The sequence below is a fragment of the Prionailurus viverrinus genome, unplaced genomic scaffold, assembly GCF_022837055.1.
Source record: "Prionailurus viverrinus isolate Anna unplaced genomic scaffold, UM_Priviv_1.0 scaffold_33, whole genome shotgun sequence".
NCBI classification, from domain to species: Eukaryota; Metazoa; Chordata; class Mammalia; order Carnivora; family Felidae; genus Prionailurus; species Prionailurus viverrinus.
Genome location: NW_025927604.1, coordinates 8,373,330 through 8,397,078, shown reverse-complemented (window position 1 = coordinate 8,397,078; position 23,749 = coordinate 8,373,330). Strand labels below are relative to the sequence as shown.

The window sequence follows — 23,749 nt, the reverse complement described above, 5'->3', positions numbered from 1 at the left end:
GTCATATGGTGTGCACATTTCACACTTTGATAGATGGTGCCAAATTACCGTGTAAAAAAAGGTTTGTATGAGTTTATATTACTCTAATTATTTAACGTTTTTATTTCACTGCGTTTTAGCCAATACTGGAAATTGTAGTTATTTAAAATTTATATTAGTCATATCCTCAAGAAAAAAAGATGTTATTGTGTTAAGCTGCATTTCCTTGGTTAATTATGAGGTTCAAGGTATTCCATATGCTTGTTAGTAATTTGTATTCCTTTATTGCTTATCCCATTTTTCTCTGTGTCGTTTCGCTGTTTTAAAATCGATTTATGGGGTGCCTGGGTGGCTCAGTTGGTTAAGTGTCAAGCACCCGACTTTGTCTCAGGTCATGATCTCGTGGTTCATGGGTTCGTGCCCCGTATCGAGCTCCGTGCTGACAGCTCAGAGCCTGGAGCCTGCTTCGGATTCTGTCTTCTTCTCCTCTCTCTCTGCCCTTCCCCCACTCACACTCTGTCTCTGTCTCTCTCAAAAATAAAATTAAAAAACCGTTAAAAAAATAAAAGTGATTTATTAGAATGGTAATGGACCCTGTATAATGATTCTTTGTTATATATGTTGGAAATATATTCTCTTGGACTATTACTTGTCTGTTGCTTATTGAATCTTTAAACATAAATGTAGTCATATCTATGCATTCTGTATTTTGATTTTTGCTGGGGAATACCTTCCCCATCCTTAATTTATAAAAATATTCCTTTATACTTTCTTTAAATTTTTATATTTGATTTTATTAAAAAAATTATTTTTACTGTTTATTTATTTTTGAGAGGGAGAGAGAAAGACAGAGTACAAGTGGGAGAAGGGCAGAGAGAGAGGGGGGACCCAGAGTCTGAAGCAGGCTCCAGGCTCTGAGCTGTCAGCAGAGAGCCCAGCGTGAGGCTCGGACCCACCAACTGTGAGATCATGACCTGAGCTGAAGTCGGAAGCTTAACCAGCTGAGCCACCCAGACGCCCCTAACTTTTTATATTTTAATTTTGAGAGGAGTGGGAGTCTATTTCTGAGTCACCGGGAATTTATTTTTTTATATGTGTGAGATTTTCACAAATGGGCAGCCATGCCCAGTACCATTTGTAGAAATGCCTTTTTCCCATGAAATAAATGAAATGTCCTTTATATCATTGACTAAATTACCATATACACATGAATTTCTTTTGACTCTGTTCTGTTATTTTGGTTTGTTATTTGTTCCTGCACTAAAATCACATTGTTGTATCTGGTAGGGCACGTCTTCTCATTGATTTCCTTTTATAATATTTTTGTGGCAGTTCTTAATCATTTTTCTCTATGAAGTTAGAATTAGCCTTTCATTCTGTTAAAAAAATACACTACAGTTTTTTCTTGCATTGCTTTAATTGATGGATATTTTTGGTTCTTTGGATTATTTTGGAATATTAAGCCCTCCCATAACAGGATAGTATATCTCTCTGTATACAGTTTGCTTTTCAGTAAACTGTTTGCCATCAAATATGTTCAGAAGAAACTCAGGCATAAGAAAATTGGTTTTTAAAAATGTAGACGTTATAAAATGCCAAAAAAATAACATTGGTTCAGTCTTTCAGTGTAGTGTTGAATTAGTAGAAATTTTTATCCGTATCTTTTTCATTATTCTAAACTTAATGATTAAGTCTGATGTTTGCTGAAGCTTTCTGAGTAAGCTAGTAAAGGATTTGGTCTGTTTGTGCTTAGCTCACCAAGTACTTTTTAATCAGGAATAATGTTGAAGTATTTAAAAATGTTCTCTTTAGCTGCTTTCAAGATGGTTTTTTTGTTTAATCTGTTACTATAGTACACTAAATTTTTTTCAAGGTAGTATAAAATGTAAAGAAAATGCCACCTGCTATAATTTTGTATTCTGAATAGAGTACTGAATTTGATTTACTAATATTTTTTTTTTTTAAAAATTTTTTTTTTCAACATTTTTAATTTATTTTTGGGACAGAGAGAGGCAGAGCATGAACGGGGGAGGGGCAGAGAGAGAGGGAGACACAGGATCGGAAACAGGCTCCAGGCTCTGAGCCATCAGCCCAGAGCCTGACGCGGGGCTCGAACTCACGGACCGCGAGATCGTGACCTGGCTGAAGTCGGACGCTTAACCGACTGCGCCACCCAGGCGCCCCTTTTTTTTTTTAAAAATTTTTTTTTCAACATTTTTAATGATTTACTAATATTTTAAGGAATTGTTTGTGTGTATAAGTGACATTTGACCTTTGATTTAATTTAAAGTTTTTTTTTTTTTTAATGGGTGATGGGCATTGAGGAGGGCAGGATGAGCACTGGTTGTTGTATGTAAGCCAATCTGACAATAAATTATATTCATAGAAATAAACAAAAAAAAAACACGTGGGCTTTCTTGATTGGTTTTCGTATCATGGTGACACTACCCTAATAAACAGTTGAGAAACATACCACTTTTTTCTGAGCTTTGGTACAGTTATATAAAATAGAAACTCTTCATTCCCTGAGGCTGAATTGAACTTACTTGCAAATCTTTTTTTTTTTTTTTTTAATGTTTATTTTTGAGTGGTGGGGAAGAGCAGGGAGAGAGGGAGACACGGAATCTGAAGCAGGCTCCAGGCTCTGAGCTGTCAGCACAGAGCCTGATGTGGGGCTTGAACTCACTGACTGCGAGATCATGACCTGAGCCGAAGTTGGACACTTAATGGACTGAGCCACCCAGGTGCCCCTTGCTTGCAAATCTTTTAAGCAAAAATTTTCAGTATATTTAATGACAAATATTTTAGCTTTTAAAATTTATTATGATAAATTTCAAATGTACCCCAAAGTAGAAAGAAGGTATATTGAATCCCTGTGTACTGTTCAGTCAGCCTCAACACTTACCAACCATGGCCAGTCTCACCATGGTTCAGTCACACCAGAAATTGGCAGTTTTGTTTTTTTTTTTTTGTAAAGGGGCATTTAGTCCATATTTTAAACTTTGTGGCCCAAGATGTCCACAAATCAAAGATTTTATGTTGATAGTTTATATAATGAGAAAACATTTCTTCACATTGTTGATGAAATTCAAAATGTGATAAAAAGTACAATTTTTTAAAATACAAGTCTGTTAAGGAGAAGAGTGAATTTATTTTCTGGGGCAATAACATTTTGTTGAATTGGGGTTCACAGTCAATGTTTGTAGATGTTCTATTAATGCTAATGTGTAATAAGATTTTTTACATATTTTATTAGAAAATAGGGGCGCCTGGGTGGCGCAGTCGGTTAAGCGACCGACTTCAGCCAGGTCACGATCTCGCGGTCCGTGGATTCGAGCCCCGCGTCGGGCTCTGGGCTGATGGCTCAGAGCCTGGAGCCTGTTTCCTATTCTGTGTCTCCCTCTCTCTCTGCCCCTCCCCTGTTCATGCTGTGTCTCTCTCTGTCCCAAAAATAAATAAACGTTGAAAAAAAAAAATAAAAAAAAAAAAAAGAAAATACCTTTTCACACAGGTAGGTACTGCCAGATACTATTATCCATCAGCATATGTTTTTTTTTATTTATTAATAGGATTTATTTTTAAAAAGTTTTACATTTATAGAAAAACTTGAGGAGATGGTAGAGAGCTCTCATAATACCACCACCCTCCCACCCCGTAATGTTTCCTCTACTAACATCATAGTTTTGTACATTTGTTACAAATAATGAACCAGTATTGATACGTTATATTAACTGAAGTCCATAATTGATTCAGATTTTCTTCATTTTTACCTGTGCTCTTTTTCTGTTCCAGGATCCCATCCAAGATAGTATGTTACTACATTTAGTTATCGTATCTTCTTTTTTTTTTTTTAAATTTTTTTTTTTTCAACGTTTATTTATTTTTGGGACAGAGAGAGACAGAGCATGAACGGGGGAGGGGCAGAGAGAGAGGGAGACACAGAATCGGAAACAGGTTCCAGGCTCTGAGCCATCAGCCCAGAGCCCGACGCGGGGCTCGAACTCACGGACTGCGAGATCGTGACCTGGCTGAAGTCGGACGCTTAACCGACTGCGCCACCCAGGCGCCCCAGTTATCGTATCTTCTTAGGCTCCTCTTGGCTATGGAAATTTCTCAGACTTCCTTGTTTTTGATGACCTTTACAACTTTAAGGATTACTTATCAGTTAATATCGTAGGATATGTGTATAGTCTTCTATTAGAATTTGATGTTTTTCTCATTATTTAGATTCAGGTTATGAGTTTTTAGGGGAAGACTACAGAGGTAAAGTGCCATTTTCATCACTTGTTAAGAGTATATACCAATACTTTATTTATGACTTGATGTTGACCTCGAGCAGAGGATTCTGATTGAGCATATTTATCACTTGGAAGATGTTTATAGAATTCTGTTAAATTCTTATCTTGATATTTACTTTGTAACAATGTCATCACACTGCAGGTTAGTTACTTCCAACTGCAGATTGGGTAGAAGCTTCTCAATTACAGAGTTTAAATGGATTTTGAAACATGAAACAGCAAAAAGAAAAAAAAATACTGTTGGAACTGTGAGACTGTAGTTTGAGCTCAGAAAATACATCCCTTGCAAATTTGTGCACTTGAGTGGAGAGCTCACTTCTTGTTTTGATTTTGATAGCAATGGGAAGTACCAAAAGGGGCTTGATGTTAGCTGTCATCAAAAGTTTAAGTTTTGTATATAAGCCCTATTTTACCTTGTCATTTTAGGTTGTATTAATTACGAAACATTATTAAGGCTGCAGCTAAAGCTAATTTCCATGCTACTGAGTGTTCAGTAATAGTAGTTGAGGATGGTCTTGATGAGAAAAATTTCAGTTTCAGCTCTAAGCTCAGATCATTGCAATAAAACTTTCCCAGTGCTAAGCCGTTGATTGAACTGCTGTATGGAAAGTGAGTCAGGATACACATCTTCTATTTCTGACAAAAACAGATGAAGATGGTTAAGTCCACAAAGAGCAAATAACAACCATTAATAGTATTCATTTATTACATGAGATTCAAATGTATTTTCCAGTGAGTTCTTATATAAGATCAGTATTACAGAGACTAACTACAGACTTAAATGTCATACATTTTCACAAGCTTTGTAAATTTGTCCAATGAAAACCTTTTCTGCTCCACATATATTTTTACCACCGTCTTTTGTTAACACACCTACTTCAGTTTGTACTGAATTAGTGTTTTCTCAGCTTCTTCGAAAATATTTTTGCCTGTAGTTGACCTATGCAGACTGTTTATAGAGGCTAATTCTTTACTTCATATTTGGCACTTACTCCTCCAATAAATGGTAACAACTGCATAGTATCAGCAACATCTGTTGACTCACCAAGAGCTGAGAAAAACCACTCAAAATCATTTACCTTGTTTTTTAATTGACTACTGATATTGCCCCCAGTGTCCTCAACTCCTTGAGCAACTGTTGTTGAAAGACTGATAGCCTTGAGTTGATTTCCGCTGGACACGTTTCTTCTGCTGATGCAATGAAACACAATTAATTCGCTATTGGTAAATGGCTTTTCTTGCTTGCCTGATAAGCCATCTGGAAGCATTCTTTGGTTTTGGTCTTACAAATGTTTAGAAAATTTTAACATTTTTCCATAGCTAATTTTAATCGTTTAATTTTGAAGTACTAAAAAATTACAAGAATTCCTGAAAGACGTTTTGCTCTCCTACCCCATCTTTTCTCCCTTTCTTCTGAGAGAGCGCTTGCTGTCCTAAAACTCAGATGTTTTTTTCTGTACTCAATCCCTCCTTTCCTTCTTCCCAACTAGATCTTTTATCATCCTTTTTATTTTTCTGATGTGATTTTTGACTAGTTCAGGTTTTTATTTACCTCTTGAGTCAGTTTATATTTTCTGTGACGGTATCCGTCTTCTTTTCCACTTTTGTATTGAATAGAGTATATGTACATTTTTTAGTCTTAACGTGTTTTTTTTTTGTTTTATTTACAAAATAACACCCTTACTTTGTTTTTATTTGTAATTATTTACTGCTTTAAAAGAATTCCATAGCTCCGGTTTTCTTTAGATGTATATTGTTCTTTTCTAGTTTCTTTATCTGCCTAATTTTTATTGTCCTTACTTTACAGTGCAGACCTGTGTGATTATTGGATAGTGAAAGGATAAGGAGAAATACCTATAAATGCATTTGAAGTTATAAATTTCCTTTTGAGTCCTGCTTTAATTTTGTCATACTTTAAAATATCTTTTTTTTGTCTTAAAAATTTTTTTCTTCATGTTTATTTTTGGGGGAGGGAGGGAGACATAGAATCTGAAGCAGGCTCCAGGCTCCGAGCTGTCAGAACAGAGCCTGATGTGGGATTCGAACCCACGAACTGTGAGCCAAAGTTGTACGCTTAACCGGCTAAACCACCCAGGTGCCCCATGTCATACTTTAAAACAAACAAAAAAAAGATTTTATTCGTGACATACACCGAGAAATATATAAAACAGACACCGAGAAATATATAAAACAAACAACAGGATTTATCACAAAGCAAACACCCATGTATTTACTACTCAGGTCAAAAAATAAACATTGCCAGAATTCCAGAAGTTCTCTTGCACTCTTTCCTAATCACTACCCCCGTGTGTTTCCCCGAATATAACCACTCTTCTGACTTTATTAGTAATCATTTCCTTGCTTTTCCTTCTCGTGTATCACCTAAACAAGCACCCATGATCTTTAGTTTTCCTGTTTTTTGAACTTTATATAAGTGAAATCGCTGAATATCTCTTTTGTATCTAGCTTTTTTGTTCAGCATTATGTTGGAAAGAGTTATCGAATCTAGATTGCTACAGTTTATTAATTTCATTGCTGTGTTTTATTCCATTGCGTGTATATATCATAATTTATTGGTATATTTCAAAATTTTATTTGTTACAAGTAGTGTAAATGTTTCTTCTTTTTAATTCCTTTTTTTTAATCTTTATGTATTTTTGAGAGAGAGACAGAGTGTGAGCAGGGGAGGAGCTGAGGGGAGGGAGACACGGAATCAGAAGCAGGCTCCAGGCTCTGAGCTGTCAGCACAGAGCCCCACGCGGGGCCTGAACTCACGAACCGTGAGATCATGACCTGAGCCGAAGTCGGATGCTTAACCAACAAGCCACCCAGGTGCCCTGTAAATGTTCTTGTACCTAATTCTGCTGCGTTTATTCCTAGGAGTGGCATTTTTGGGTACCTGTAAGTCTATCTTAGTAGGTGGTAATAGCTTTTTTTTCAACGTTTTTGTTTGTTTGTTTGCTTTGTTTTATTTTTGGGACATAGAGAGACAGAGCATGAACGGGGGAGGGGCAGAGAGAGAGGGAGACACAGAATCGGAAACAGGCTCCAGGCTCTGAGCCATCAGCCCAGAGCCCGACGCGGGGCTCGAACTCCTGGGCCGCAAGATCGTGACCTGGCTGAAGTCGGACGCTTAACCGACTGCGCCACCCAGGCGCCCCAATAGCTTTTTTTTCAATGTGATTCTAGAGGTTTAGTTTCTAAGTTCCCTTTGTCCTTGCCAGCACTTGGTATTGTCACTTTTAAAAGTTGATCATTTTTGTGCTTGTGAAGTGGCGTTTCTTTCACAGTGAGTTAAATTTACCTTTCTTTAATGAAATTTCATGCCTTTTCGTCTTTGAATATCTCCTTATGTGAGCATCTTCTCATGCGTGCTTAAGTCTCCTCATTTTCCCATTACGTTGTTTGTTTGTTTGAAATAATTGATTTGTAGGAATTCTTTTTCTTTACTTTGAGCATCAGTTATTGCTTCGGTTCTAGTTTTTCCCTATTTATGGAAACCTTTTCTGTTTGCGTTGCTTGCTTCTGGGGGGGGGGGGGTGGGACGTGGGTGGAATATACAAATAACTTTTCTTCTGAATTTGTGATTCCTGTCTCTCTGGGGGGGTCAGTAGCAACCTAGCTAGGTGTAATATCTCTGGTCCCACTGCCACTGCTCTAGTCTAGGTGCTGGTAGCACCTGCCCTATGCTGCTTAGGAGCAAATCGTGGAGAATAGGAGAGGAGAAGGCCCTGTTTTAACTGTGGCTACCAGGGACTCGCTCTTTTCCAGTGGTGTGGTGCTTACTCACTCCCTCTTCTTCTGTCCATCGAATGTGGTTTCTGAAAGGTTTTTCTCAACTGCCTCTATCTCCTCAGCTTTCTTCTCTGTGAATTAGGTGCAGTAACTTGTTTTGTTTTCAGAAAGCTGTTTTTTTGTTTTAATTATGAATTCTTCGGGTTTTTTTTTTTTTTTACCTTTTATGTTCCTCATTTTTACGGTTTCTCTTTTAAAAATATTTCTTTTCTTTTTTTTAATGTTTGTTTATTTTTGCGAGAGAGAGCATGAACAAGGGAGGGACAGAGAGAGAGAGAGTGAGTCTGAGGCAGGCTCCAGGCTCTGCGTCAGCACAGAGCTTGATGCAGGGCCCGAACTCATGGATTGCAAGATCGCGACCTGAGCCCAAGGCGGACGCTTGCCCGACTGAGCCACCCAGGCGCCCCTCTTTTAAAATATTTCTATTTAAATAGATTTTTGTATTCTCTCAGAGGGAAAATGACTCATTTATGTATTTCTTGTCAATAAGCATGAGGAAGATAACCATATAAAAAGTTTTGTCTGATACTTCCTTTTCCATTAAAGATGTCCAAATCTAAAATCAAAGATTGCATAGAATTAAACTCTCTTGGTTGTAAAAGAATTTGCCTTTTTCAGCAGTAATGATACTTTTGGGTTTTGTTCCTATTAAGCTTTTGGTTTTCTTTTTTCTAAAAAAATGTTTTTTCCTTCCCATTTTGTTTTCCAGCTCTTTTGTGCTTTTCAAGATGATAAGTATCTGTACATGGTAATGGAGTACATGCCTGGTGGAGATCTTGTAAACCTTATGAGTAACTATGATGTCCCTGAAAAGTGGGCCAAATTTTATACTGCTGAAGTTGTTCTTGCTCTGGATGCCATACACTCCATGGGTCTCATTCACAGAGATGTAAAGCCTGACAACATGCTCTTGGATAAACATGGACATCTAAAGTTAGCAGATTTTGGCACATGTATGAAGATGGATGAAGTAAGTAATGAGCAAGTAAAAAAATGCTACTTTAAAAAGCAATTTTTTTTAATCTTCATTTATTTTTGAGAGAGAGAGAGAGAGAGAGAGAGAGACAGAGCATGAGCTGGGGAGCGGCAGAGAGAGGGGGAGACACAGATTCCGAAGCAGGCTCCAGGCTCTGAGCTGTCAGCACAGAGCCCGACATGGGGCTTGAACTCACGGACCACGAGATTATGACCTGAAACAAAGTCAGACGCTGAACTGACTGAGCCACCAGGCTCCCCCCAAAATGCTACTTTTTAAAAACAAAAATAAAAGAAACTTCAAATCTTTATTTTTTTTGAGCAAAGATAAATTTAGTTTTGCTAACTGTGTAGTGACTGAAACAAAGCTTTTTTTAACTGATCATCTTGTTACAGAGTGCTTTATTTATAATTACGTAGCATTGGATTTGGGGAATATAAGAGAAATAAGAATGCAAATAACTTCAGGCATCTTCCTCATAGAATGTTGATAAGCAGTTGCTACCAATCAAAACTACTGCATGTGTAAAATGATCCAGGTGAAGAAATAAGACACAAAATATAAATTAAGGTACATGGGTATTTCCATCACCATTATTATTTCTGTATTTTTCCTTTAAAAAAAAAAAGCTAAGGTAAGAAGTTTATGATCCTATCACCTGCTAACCCTGTCTGCGTCAACCACAGTGAATAAATTTGCGGACGTCATCTGTTGTGTACTTTACCTGGTAAACAATTCACATTTTGATCAATGGATTCAGTAGTGTTAACGTCATAGCTGATTATGTTGATTTATTCCTGTTGTAAACTTTACCTCTTTTTCTCTATAAGTGTACCGTATAATTCCTGTTTTGTTTTTTAGTTTCCCTATTGGATCTTGGGGGGTGACTTACATCCACCAGACTTTCTAAATGTTAACGTAAATTGACAGCAAACCGGATGCCATCTTTTGTATGGTGTTTATAACCTTCCAGTATGCCTGTATAGCTATTCATATTTCATAAGCAGAATACTTTATCAAAGAAAAAAAGAATATCTTGTAAAGATACTTATTTTGAAGTAAGCTGATTTTCCTTCTCTTTGCCTCTGACTCATGCCACCTGTGTGACATTCACTTCTATAGATCATACTGCCCCCGTCAGCGATCTGTAATGTCCCGAGCTCAGCTCAGATTTTACCTCATTTAGGAAGTCTTCCTTGTAATCCTAACCTGATGGATCACTTTCCTAATGTTCTCACTTATTTAGAATTTGTGCTGTGTTTCATAGGCCATTTTCACGTATCTAGGTTTGTATGTCCTGTCTACTCAACTAATACTTAACATTCCTTTCTCCTTTGGTCTTCTTCCTGGATTTTGTCCTTGTGTCCATGTTCTGCATTCATGAGTCCGTGTTTAATAGATGGAGCATTTGTCCCCAGAGCTCCCTCTTGTGGTATGAAATGGTTAATAGTAAATAGTATGAAATGGTTAATAGTAAAAATTATCTTCAATGAAAATAAAGTGTAAAATAATTTCTAATAGGATGCTAAACTTTTTTATGTCTGTTGTACAAACTGAGTGATGTTTATGTGTTGAACTTCCATGAGTGTATTCTGATTTTAATTAAACCAAAAACTTTTGGGAGGGTGTAGAGAAATAGGTCACGTCACATGTTTTTAGGGTAGTGAAAATGAAAATGACTAAGGAAAGAGGGGTATGTAGAGTGTGAGAGTGTGAGAAACAGGACAGAATATGGTATTTATAGCATAATCTTACAAGCATGTAAGTGAATACTAAATTTAGCAATTTATTTAAAAAAATTTTTTTTTCAACGTTTTTTTATTTATTTTTGGGACAGAGAGAGACAGAGCATGAGCGGGGGAGGGGCAGAGAGAGAGGGAGGCAGAGAGTCGGAAACAGGCTCCAGGCTCCGAGCCATCAGCCCAGAGCCTGACGCGGGGCTCGAACTCACGGACCGCGAGATCATGACCTGGCTGAAGTCGGACGCTTAACCGACTGCGCCACCCAGGCGCCCCCCAAATTTTTTTTTTCAATGTTTTTTATTTATTTTTGGGACAGAGAGAGAGACAGAGCATGAACGGGGGAGGGGCAGAGAGAGAGGGAGACACAGAATCAGAAACAGGCTCCAGGCTCTGAGCCATCAGCCCAGAGCCCGACGCGGGGCTCGAACTCACGGACCATGAGATCGTGACCTGGCTGAAGTCGGACGCTTACCCGACTGCGCCACCCAGGCGCCCCTAAATTTAGTAATTTAAATATCTTAAATTGTCTCTTAGTAAGACAAAATAAAATGTGGTATATATTATGTACTATTTTTTTTTTTCCCAACATTTATTTATTTTTTTGGGGACAGAGAGAGACAGAGCATGAACGGGGAAGGGGCAGAGAGAGAGGGAGACACAGAATCGGAAACAGGCTCCAGGCTCTGAGCCATCAGCCCAGAGCCTGATGCGGGGCTCAAACTCACGGACCGCGAGATCGTGACCTGGCTGAAGTCGGACGCTTAACCGACTGCGCCACCCAGGCGCCCCTAAATTTAGCAATTTAAATATCTTAAATTGTCTCTTAGTAAGACAAAATAAAATGTGGTATATATTATGTACTATTTTTTAAGTCAGGTACATATACCTGAGCTAATTATAATCCTTGGTTCATCGCTTATTGTTGTTAGTAGTCAACAGAAAGCCATCATCTTGTTTTTATTTTATAATGTTTTCCCCCTTTCTGTTTCAGTCTTATTCTCTCTTTCCCTGATAAACAACCAGTGTCATGTGTTTACTATAAGTTCTTGCACGCTATTGATACGATGTACATATGTATAAATGGTATCATGGCATGAATGTCATTTTTTAAAATTTTGTTCGCTAACACTGTTTTATATCTTTTCTAATATATGTAAATTAGCTCATTGCTTCTTAGTATCCCGTAGGGTCTATCTGTTAATTTTACTTATTCCCCCTTATGTTGGATTCCTAGGCCACATCCATTCCCCTGCCACCAACAGTGCCATGTTGAGCCTAGTTAAACTTAGATGTTGAACATCTTTAGGTGTGGCCCATGTGTATTCTGACAAGGGTTTCCTCTAATACATACCTAGAGGTGGGACTGCTGACTCAGAGGGTACGTAAAGTACGAACTACCTGACCTCTGGAATGGCTGTGATTGTTACAGCCCCTGCTAGTAGTGCCTTAGCGACCCTGTCTCCGTGTCGTCTCTCCCCCTTCCTATTACTCACTCTCTAACTCTTACCAGTTCCATGGGTGTAAGGTAGTAGCTTAAAAGAGAATTGCATTTCTTTCATAACTAATGATAGCAAACTTTTCTGCATGTAATTGCCAGTCGTTTATCTCTTGAATTACTTGTGTGTGTCTTTTGACCCTTTTAAAAGCAACTTGTTGAAGTGAAGAATTCCTTATGTAATCTCGACAGTGATTCCGCAGATCTTCCGGTCAGCTACCTGTTTGTGTCTTTCGAACAGAAATTCTTATTTTCCATGTAGTGAGATAGGTATTTTTTAAATATTGAAGTTTAAAAATGTTGCTTGTTTTACCCCAAACTTCCATGCCTCAAGTAATAATAATGATGAGAACAACTATGTATGTTGAAGAACAAAGGAGTTTTTTATTAAAAACTGTAGTACAGAGAATTCATAATCTTGTTATTTTAGCTGTTAATGTAAATAGTGCTGTTGCATATTTCAGGTTCATCACTTTATCTGCCTCTGTTTGATTCTCATTATGGCCTCAAAGCTGTTAGAGGTGCTCCTGGCTTCATTGTCTTTCATCTGCTTGTCTGGGGATGGGATCAGCACCCTGGGGTGTGGGTCAGGTCTGGCCTGTGGCCTGTCTTGTACTAAAAACGGTTTGTCCAGTTTTAAAAGGTCGTTTAAAAAAAAAAGAGAGAAGGTAGTAGATAGAGATCCTGTGTGGCCACAAAATCTAAAATATTTACTGGCCCTTTAAAGGAAAGTTTGCCAACCCTTTACTACAATATTGACTGAGATTCTCAAATTATTTTTTAGCTCTTCTGGCATCATATGAAACAATATGCCGTGGATAAATGCAAAAATAAAATACAACTAAAAATTATACAAGGACTAGACTAATTTGTTACTGTCACCGTTCATTAAGAGTAATGGTATATCTCATTAAGTTCGCTCATTAATAAACTGTGGTTAATACAGGGTTTTTTTGATGCTGTTATTCTTTTTCTCTCTGGAAAAAATATGTAGATGTACATGAATGCCTCAGCGTAGTATATTTATATCTAGGTGTATCTCCATGATAGCCGAGAAGTACTGCTATTGAAATTACCTGCTGTGTTGGGTAAATTGAGTTTCTTCTTTGCTCGTCATTAGGCACTTCATAGCCACTTTACCAGCTTCTAAGGCACATTTTATATTAGTGTTTTAAATTACCTAAAAATAATGTAAAATTATAACCCTGAATATTCTAGTGTATACTATTTGATTAAATTGAGGCTATACTTCTTTAAAAGCTAATTGGCAAATTGTTACTGTTCTTAACCCTTCTAGAAATGACATCAGTTTTTAAAAATGGAGGTGTCTCTACTCGGGTTTCCGAAAAAACCCTATTTTCTGCAAAATTATACATGAAGAAGAACAGGTTTTTGGACGAGGTCGGGACAGACCATTCAAAAGCTATGCAGCTTTGTAACCAGAGCCCAAGTGAAAGTAATAATTGGTACCCCAGGAGATAACTGGAATAACAGGCAGCTTTTTGTGCCTTGGGCGCTGTGTAGTGCAAATGGAGATGGGCTTCTAAACCAGTTGGGCTGTTTTTAGATAGAACACAAGAAGAAGTAGGACTTTCCGCTAGCCCAAGGTTATGAGGCAGGGGATGTGCCTATTTGAGAAAGGAGCTCCTGGTGCAAGTACTTATTTTTAATTATTAAAATGAAGCAAATAGACTCCTGCCTATGTAGCAGTCAAGCTGAGGCCTTAATGTGTCTGATAATTAAGAACGCCATTTACAAGTTTTCCCACTTTCACAGGAAGCATTTATTATTATTTTTTAAATGCCTGTTTGTTTTTTTTTTTTAACGTTTATTTATTATTGAGAGACAGCATGAGCATGGAAAGGGCAGAGAGAGGAGAAGACACAGAATCTGAAGGAGGCTCCAGGCTCTGAGCTGTTATTAGCACAGAGCTTGACGCGGGCCTCGAACCCACAAACCCAGCAAGATCATGACCTGAGCCGAAGTCAGACGCTCAACCGACTGAGCCACCCAGGCTCCCCATAAATGTCTATTTATTTTTGAGAGAGATAGCATGTGAGTGGGGAAGGGACTGGGAGAGAGAGAGGAAGACAGAGATTCCCATGTAGGCTCCCTGCTGTCAGCACAGAGCCTGATGCAGGGCTCGAACCCAAGAAACGTTAGATCATGACCTGAGCTGAAACCGAGTCAGATGCTCACTCGACTGAGCCACCCAGGTGCCCCATTACAGGAAGCGTTTAAGAATAGTTTCCTGGACCAACCTCATGATTTGTGATGGACTGATTTTGTGTTTTTAGTAAATCTCCCCATTTATGATATTTTATCCATTATAAAATGCCAGATATATTTTAGCAACCATTTAATCTGATCTATTTAAAGTATTTTTGAGGAAGTTTTTGAAAATACATACCCGTTTATGTTGCTCTCCTGCTTAGATATCTGTCATCTACTGAATAAAGTTCAAACTCCTTAGCTTGTCCTATGAAGCTTCTTTCTTTCTTTCTTTCTTTCTTTCTTTCTTTCTTTCTTTCTTTCTAAAAAAAAATTTTTTTTTATGTTTATTTTTTGAGAGACATAGAGAACCAATTGGGGAGGGGCAGAGAGAGAAGAAGACATAGAATCTGAAGCAGGCTCTGGGCTCCGAGCTGTCAGCATAGAGCCCAATGCGGGGCTTGAACTCAAACTGTGAGATTATGTCCTGAGCCGAAGTCGGATGCTTAACTGATGGAGCCACCCACGCGCCCCATCATACAAAGCTTCTTATGATGACATGATCCCTTCCACTTTTCACCCTCATTCTCTATCATTTGACCTTTTGTACCTTATGGTTCAGGGGTCTTAAATTACGTTTAGTTGTTTTTTATGCCATGAAATCAATGATTTCATGATTCCTGGCCTTCATATATGATGTTGAATACAGTTTACTTGGCAGATTCCTACTCATACCTTGAAACTCACTCCAGAGTTTTCTTATCTTGCAAAAGCTCCTCAGGTTACTCCTATGTCCTTTGGACACACCTCCTTTTTGGAGCATTTTCTTCTTTTTTGGCAGTGTAAGTCGAAGACTTGTCTTGTATTTTCTCTGTCCCAGCTCTGGAATCAGCTGCTTCTCTAAGAAGCTCAGATTTCTTTTATTCAAGAATGGGATTTAGAGGGGTGGCTGGGTGGCTCAGTCAGTCGATTGAGCGTCTGACTCTTGGTTTCGGCTCAGGTCACGATCTCGCAGTTCGTGGGTTCGAGCCCCATGTCGGGCCGTCTGCTGGCAGTGCAAACCCTGCTGGCGATTCTCTCTTTCTCCTTCTCTGCCCCTCCTCTACCCCACGCTCTCTGTCTCTCAAAATAAATAAATAAAACTTAACAACAAAAAGAATGGTATTTAGAAATCAGTGTTTGGGCGCTCGATGTGCTTCTTGCCCCCGGAGTGTCATTATTTCTAGGCCTGGTCAGCAGACACGTGTATACCAAATAGACTATATGTGCTAATCCACATACACACGCATTTGTATTTAATTCTGTACTTATGGGTCTGTATATATAGGCTACTAAAAGTTCTGAGTTCATACTGATAATTCTGATTCTTGTCCTACACCGCAGGGTTCATTCGCATCCTCCTCCTTTCTGTTTCATAATTGCTTTTTCAGTCAGTGAGAAACCTGGCTCTCATTGTCTACACTATATTTACCTGCTTGTTCACCTCTAGGATACACTTAAAATTATTTCAGAATTACCAATTCCTACCTCTGTGACAAACAGATTTATTAATTAGAATGTATTGTTTTTGTGCAGTTCCTTTTGTGTTTAGCCTTATAGCATATGTTAAAGATACTGTTTTCCAAAGTTACTTAGGTCATTTCTTTTATCCTTACCCCATTTATTGTGGTTATGTTGTTAATGTACAAAACAGGTTCATTTCTTACTATACGTATTCCATTTAGTGTACCTCCCTGACACACATCCTGGTTGATACTGGTTGTTTATAGTTTTTAAGATGTGTGAAACATTTCCCTGGTTTTAAGATTAAAACTGTACAACTGCATGCTCAGAGAAGGATCCCTGCCTCCTTACTCCTACTGCCCCCTCCCATACTTCCTTCTTTGCACCCTGTTCTCTCACCCACCACCCCATAGGTAAACCAGGTCTTTTTAGTTTCTGGTTTGTCCTTCCTGTATTTCTTCAGAATACGTTAAGAGACTTGTCATAAGTGTGGATTCTGTGCTCATATAATAGGAGAACTTCTCCAGGAGATAATTTTAAAATATCTTTCCCAAATGTTTTTTAAAAAAAATCTCAACCTCCAATATGCTGGTCAGAAACTATGGTTGGAACATTTCCCCAAAAGCAGAGTGCTGTTAACTCAGTTCTTTAGTCCTGTGAAAGTATTCTGCAAGTGATTATTAAACTTGGTCTCCATCTTACCTTTCCTGTCTTCATTGTTGTGAAGCTTTACTGTTCGCTGATTGGGACTTCACTGCATTTCTTGAATTTGCTTTATATGACGTCATTCTTGTTTCTTTACTTTTGCTCTTTTTCTGCCCTAGCTGTCATGTCGTGGGCCCTCCTTTCAAGCCTGACTTATCCAAGCCTTTACAGCCTAACTTTATGCCAGTTACTTTTGTGTCTTACCCTTTCCTCTCCTTCCTCTAAACCTTTCAATGCTAACTAATTTTTTTTTAAGTCTAATTTCTGGGGCACCTGAGTGATTCGGTTGGGTGGCCAACTTTTGATTTTGGCCGAGGTCATGATGTCACAGTTTGTGGAATTGAGCCCTGCCTCAGGTTCCACCCGGGCTGATAGTGCAGGGCCTACTTGGGATTCTCTCCCTCTCCCTCTCTCTCTCTCTCTCTCTCTCTCTCTCTCTCTCTCAAATAGAAAATAAATAAATAAATAAATAAATAAATAAATAAATAAATCTCTTAATGTTTCCTCTAGTAGAAGTTTAGGATAGTCCACGATAAAAATTGATTTTATGCTCTGCGTTTTGAAGTCAGGTACTGATTTTTTCATCTTTTATCCTAAGTACTGATCCATACAAATTATCACCCTCATAATTTGCCCCATTATTTTCAGAACTTTTATTTTATTTGTATTCAAACTAAAATGGCTTTTATGCTCTATTTGCTGTATTCTTGGGAAAGTAAAATGATTGAATTGTTGCTAATATGAGGAATGAAAAGATAGTTTTTGAAATTAATTTCCTATGATTAACATATTTTATTGCTATTAAATACATTTACATAAATCATATTTATAAAATACATGGAACTTCCTTTTCCCAAAGAAAAGTCATAATACTTAGTGTGGGGGAATTTATGTAGCTTCCTTACGAGCAGCGTGGGTGACATACTTTTCACTGGGCGGGGAAAGGAAATGGAGGGCATTTAAATTCATCTATAAAATCTTAGCAGGTTTGGACAGAGCTAAAGGTGAATGAGTATTATTTAGTGTTATATTGTTATACTGATTTAATTTTACAGCCCACACACATATACAAACATACACACATATATATGCTACAACACGCACACACGTACTTGTATTTATGATAGTTCTTGTCCTTGTCAAAAAGACTTCAGATAGGAAGTATCTTATTACACACCAAACTAAACAGATAATGGTGTTTTTATCATTTTGTCAAATAACCTTCATGCCACAACTCTGTATTTCTAAATATGCAGCCTGGTGGTATTGCTTTCAAACTGTTAAGATCTTTTAATTTAAACATTAGATCTATTTCCCCCATTTTTTTTCTTAATAATAAGAACCGTTTTTATCCAGCCTCCAAACTAGGCTCTTTGTAATCTTAAATACTGCCGGTTCCTTTGAAAATACCAAAGCTTCCTAATTCTTTTCTCCAGGTTAGTGCCTTAAGATCACGTTTTGTACTTCCTTGTAACTGCCCTCCTAACTAACTAGTAGTGTAAGAAAAAGTAACAAAAGGTGTTGATTCGCATGGAATTCCCATGCAGTGTACCACTTTTTACTTCTCTCATTGATGAAGCCTCCTGTATTTTAGAGTTGAAAAGTTACCCTTGATTTCCCGTAATCCTGACACTTCTAAGCATTTCATGATACATTTACCTCCTGTCCTCCTAAAGCCGTATCAGCAATGAGGCTCTATTGGTAGCAATTTGTAGCCACTATGTATATAATAATAAATGAGTTAGTTGCATTTATGTGTCTATGGTTTTACATACAACTGTTTTTCTTGATCTCTGCTCTCTACCCAGACAGGCATGGTGCATTGTGATACAGCAGTTGGAACACCTGATTATATTTCACCTGAGGTTCTCAAATCACAAGGGGGTGATGGTTACTATGGGCGAGAATGTGATTGGTGGTCTGTGGGTGTTTTCCTTTTTGAGATGCTGGTGGGTAAGTAAATATTTTAACTTGATCTGTTTTTAAAAACCCACCTGCTACCACTTTAGTTTTAAGTGAAGAATTTGAAAATATGAGGAAATTAATTGTGTGCTGTGGAAAGAAGTGGAATTTTTAAAAATGTGGAATTAGTTTTATCAGTTATGACAGGTTGTTACTGGAAAATTAAAACCAAGCCTTGTACTGACACAGTGATTTAGTGGATTATAAAAGGAATTAAAAGTATACTGCTGGAAATAATCTTTCAGTAGACCTTTTTGTATGAAGACAGTGTTAGAATAAGAAGCAAGTATACAGCTGCAGTGGGCCTCCAGTCCAAGATTTTCTTGACCAAGTATTTGTTGTAAATATTTTAAATGTAAAGCTGTTAATACTTGTTTCAATAATAATAGAGGATTAAAAGTACTCTTTAGTTTGGGGCGCCTGGGGGGCGCAGTCGGTTAAGCGTCCGACTTCAGCCAGGTCACGATCTCGCGGTCCGTGAGTTCGAGCCCCGTGTCAGGCTCTGGGCTGATGGCTCGGAGCCTGGAGAGCCTGTTTCCGATTCTGTGTCTCCCTCTCTCTCTGCCCCTCTCCCGTTCATGCTCTGTCTCTCTCTGTCCCAAAAATAAATAAAAACGTTGAAAAAAAATTAAAAAAAAAAAATAAAAAAGTACTCTTTAGTTTATGTAATTATGTTACCTAATTGATTCTTGTCAACTGTGTTTCTTCTGTTGTATTTATCTATGGTTAGTAAATCTAGTAAAATCGTTAATAGTTATTGACCTATTTGACTATCAAGATAAAAATATTTTATAATAGTATTTCATTCTCAGAAAACTCAGAGGCATATTTAATAATTTCTTTCACTGTGACCAAATCAAAATTTGAAAGGCTCATGTAGTCCAAAACTTTTTTATGTCATCACTTTCATTCTTAGGATTTCTGATTCCAAAGTACTGGGGTCACAAAAATATCTTGTGGCTAAGGAAGCCAATGACTGAATCATCTGGCTTGGGGATGAGGGCAGCTATAGCTAAATCCACTTTCTGGGGCAAGTGTGATAAGGCTGATAACATTATATGAAATAACTTCAGAGTTGAAAATACATTTTTAGGAATTGAAGAATTTATTTTCTAGAGGATGTCCCTAAAAAAATTGATAGCAGAAAATCTGTGAAATCTGTGGGATAGTTGAGTATGATTATTACTGAAAAAAAAAAAAAAAAAAAGAGAATATTTTGGTAAGTCTCAAATTTAAATAATAATTAGCCATGGACCGTTTTTGTGGCCTAAGTTGCCTTCTCTTGGTGACCATCTTGTGTATGTAGTACTGATCTTGCTATGCTTAAACTCATGTCATTGTATGACCTACATTGTCTTGGGCTTTTGTTATTGAAGTGCATCCCTTTATTTATTTTATTTATTTTTTATTACTATTTTTTTAATGTTTATTTATTATTGAGAGACAGGGAGAGAGACAGCATGAGCATGGGAGGGGCAGAGACAGGAGAAGACACAGAATCCGAAGCAGGCTCCAGGCTCTGAGTGGTCAGCACAGAGCCCGATGCGGGGCTGGAACTCACCAACTGTGAGATCATGACCTGAGCCGAAGTCGGATGCTCAACTGACTGAGCCACCCAGGCGCCCCTCCATTGCTTTATATGCAGAGTGTGTTCCCTGGTAGCTGTCCATTCTCCCCACCTCTGGCCCAAACTGATGATACATTAGGTGTATTTTGTAATCTTTTGAAAGTAAAATATATTCTAGGATTTGCCTGAAGTCTTCTAGGGATTTAGAAAATAATGTACTTTGGAGGAACTCACATGACACCTTTGAAGGGACCATTTAAATTCCTGCTCTTGTTTTCAACTCTGAGAGTTGAATTTAATGAGTTTGAATGACACTGATTTACAGTATTCTCAGCCTACTCTGGTGCCTGCCTGCTCAGGTTAGTTAGCACTGGACTTCATTTAAAGGACTCTATTGCAGTTAAAAATGGCCCCAGAAAAATCTTGAATTCATTTGTCCTTCCATGCACTTGACACATTTAAAGTTAATATATTTAAATATTATGAAAAGTGTTTAATTTGCATTCTCTGTTAACACTCCGTGTCTTCTTTCTTGGAATTCTAGGGGATACTCCATTTTATGCAGATTCACTTGTAGGAACATATAGCAAAATTATGGATCATAAAAACTCACTGTGTTTCCCAGAAGATGCAGAAATTTCTAAACATGCGAAGAATCTCATCTGTGCCTTCTTAACAGATAGGTAATATACATTGAATTTCTTTGTAGAGAGCCCTTAACTTCTAAATTCATAGAAACGAAAGCATAGCTATCTCTTATTTGCATACGAAATCTCGTTCTCTTTATCCAAATTGCATTTAATTCTGGGTGAGGCTTTTCCTACTGCTAGGCCTGGTGTTGGGTTACTCTCGTCGTTATGTGTGCGCAATCCCATTGAAATCTTAACTTTGACCTTAACCTTCGTGTCTAAAAAGAGAAAAATAGAACTTGGTAAGATAATGTATTTGAAAGAAATAAGGCTTATGTTATTCACATTTTATCCTTAAAAGTAATTAAGCCATAGGACTCTTATTTGTACATCTTTTGAGAGAAGGGTGTTTTGTGCAGATACATACTTGACTGGTTATAATCTCAAAAGCTGTTTGTATTTGACTTGGGAGTGCCCCCTTCCCAGCCCTTTTATATTTGCATTTGAAAATGAGTAAGTCTGCCTGGGAAATTCGATATTTTTTTTAAAACAAAATGGGTGAACAGTGTTGTGAAAACCTGCCTCAAAAGGAGAAGATAGAAACTCTTTGGAGTTTCTTCCTTGGCCTTTCTATTTAATTCTTTTAGATTTGTGGTAAGAGTCATTCTATCAAAGGGCAACATTTATAACCGGTGTGTGCACTGCAGTCCAAACTTGACACACTAACATTATGATCTTAAGGAAATTACTTTGGGGGGAAATAATTTTACTTACCCATAAATGATGGGGTCAGATTCAATCCATGATAGCTGAGGGCATTTCGAGCTCAAAAGTGCTGTGATTTCTCAGCAAACCATATTGATTGGTAGCCAGTTGCTGTTACAAGGAGTCCTGCAATGACTGTCCTCATGTATTCATATCTTTGCATGTATTCTGGAGGATAAGATCTTAAAGGTAGAATTCTAGGGTACACACTTTAAAATGAGTTGATGTTGCAGTCCCTATCAAAATAACACCAGCATTCTTCACAGAGCTAGAACAAACAATTCTAAAATTTGTATGGAACCAGAAAAGACCCCGAATAGCTAAAGCAATCTTGAAAAGAAAACCAAAGCTGGAGGCATCACAATTCCCGACTTCAAGCTATATTACAAAGCTGTAATCATCAAGACAGTATGGTACTGGCACAAAAACAGACACTATCAATGGAACAGAACAGAGAAGCCAGAAATGGACCCACAAACATATGGCCCGCTAATCTTTGACAAAGCAGGAAGGATTATCCAATAGAATAAAGACAGTCTCTTCAGCAAATGGTGGTGGAAAAACTGGACAGCAACATGCAGAGAAATGAACCTGGACCACTTTCTTACACCATATACAAAAATAAACTCAAAATGGATGAAAGACCTCAATGTAAGAAGCCATCAAAATCCTCAAGGAGAAAGCAGGGAAAAAACCTCTTCGGCTTCGGCCACAGCAACTTCTTACTCAGTATGTCTCCGGAGACAAGGGAAGCAAAAGCAAAAATGAACTATTAGGACCATCAAAATAAAAAGTTTTTGCACAAGGAAGGAAACAATTAGCAAAACTAAAAGGCAGTTGACAGAATGGGAGAAGATATTTGCGAATCATGTATCAGCTGAAGGGTTATTACTGAAAATCTATAAAGAACTTATCAAACTCAACAGCCAAAAAAACAAATAATCCAGTGAAGAAATGGGCCAAAGACATGAATAGACACCTCTCCAAAGAAGACATCCAGATGGCCAACCAACACGTGAAAAAATGCTCCACATCACTCATCGTCAGGGAAATACAAATTGAAACCACAATGAGATACCACCTCACACCTGTCAGAATGGCTAACAACTCAGGCAACAACAGATGTTGGCGAGGATGTGGAGAGAGAGGATCTCTTTTGCACTGCTGGTGGGAATGCAAATTGGTGCAGCCATTCTGGAAAACAGTATGGAGGTTCCTCAAAAAATTAAAAATAGAACTGCCTACAACCCAGCAATTGCACTACTGGGTATCTATCCAGGGAATACAGGTGTGCTGTTTCAAAGGGGCACATGCACCCCAATGTTTATAGCAGCACGATCAACAATAGCCAAAGGATGGAAAGAGCCCAAATGTCCATCGATGGATGAATAGATAGAAGATGTGGTCTATATATACAATGGAGTATGACTCGGCAATCAAAGAGGATGAAATCTTGCCATTTGCAACTACGTGGATGGAACTAGAGGGTATTATGCTAAGCAAAATTAGAGAAAGACAAATATCATATGACTTCCCTCATAATGAAGAATTTAAGATACAAAACTGATGAACATAAGGGAAGGGACAAAAATAATATAAAAACAGGGAGGGGGACAAAACATAAGAGAGTCTTAAATATAGGGAACAGAGGGTTGCTGGAGGGATTGTGAGGGGAGATGGGCTAAATGGGAAAGGGACATTAAGGAATCTACTCCTGAAATCACTGTTGTACTATATGCTAACTAACTTGGATGGTAATTAAAAAATTAATTAAAATGAGTTGGTGTTGCAAAATTGACACCCAGAGAAGTCACATCAGGGTGTATATCCGTTGATTTATAGTTACTTCTTCATTCTCATCAAACTGAATTATCATGATTTTATTTCCATCTGAAGCATTGTTAGTTTTTCTCATTAGAGAGGTTAGTCATTTTAATATGTTTATCAGTTACAAGATTTGTTAATATCTGATTACCAATCCATGCTGATAAACTCAGAACAGATCCTGTATAGTGTTTGATTTGGGACTAGATGGGTTGACGAGGATGACCATAATTTGTGCTGAAAGGTATGATATAAAACAGGATATATAGCACATGTTAATGAAAGGAGTACCATTCAT

At 37.8% G+C, this 23,749-nt stretch overlaps 1 protein-coding gene across 4 annotated transcripts in view; it reads left to right on the top strand.

Annotated features, from left to right (window-relative positions):
- The window catches only part of ROCK2 (Rho associated coiled-coil containing protein kinase 2), a 141,826-nt gene that overhangs the window by 76,373 nt on the left and 41,704 nt on the right, over positions 1-23,749 (top strand). For all 4 annotated transcript variants that reach the window (XM_047845185.1, XM_047845184.1, XM_047845186.1 and 1 more), the window contains exons 5-7: positions 8,782-9,042; positions 18,513-18,657; positions 20,778-20,916. In XM_047845185.1, coding sequence (XP_047701141.1) covers positions 8,782-9,042; positions 18,513-18,657; positions 20,778-20,916 — 545 coding nt within the window. The remainder of the gene's footprint in view (positions 1-8,781; positions 9,043-18,512; positions 18,658-20,777; positions 20,917-23,749) is intronic.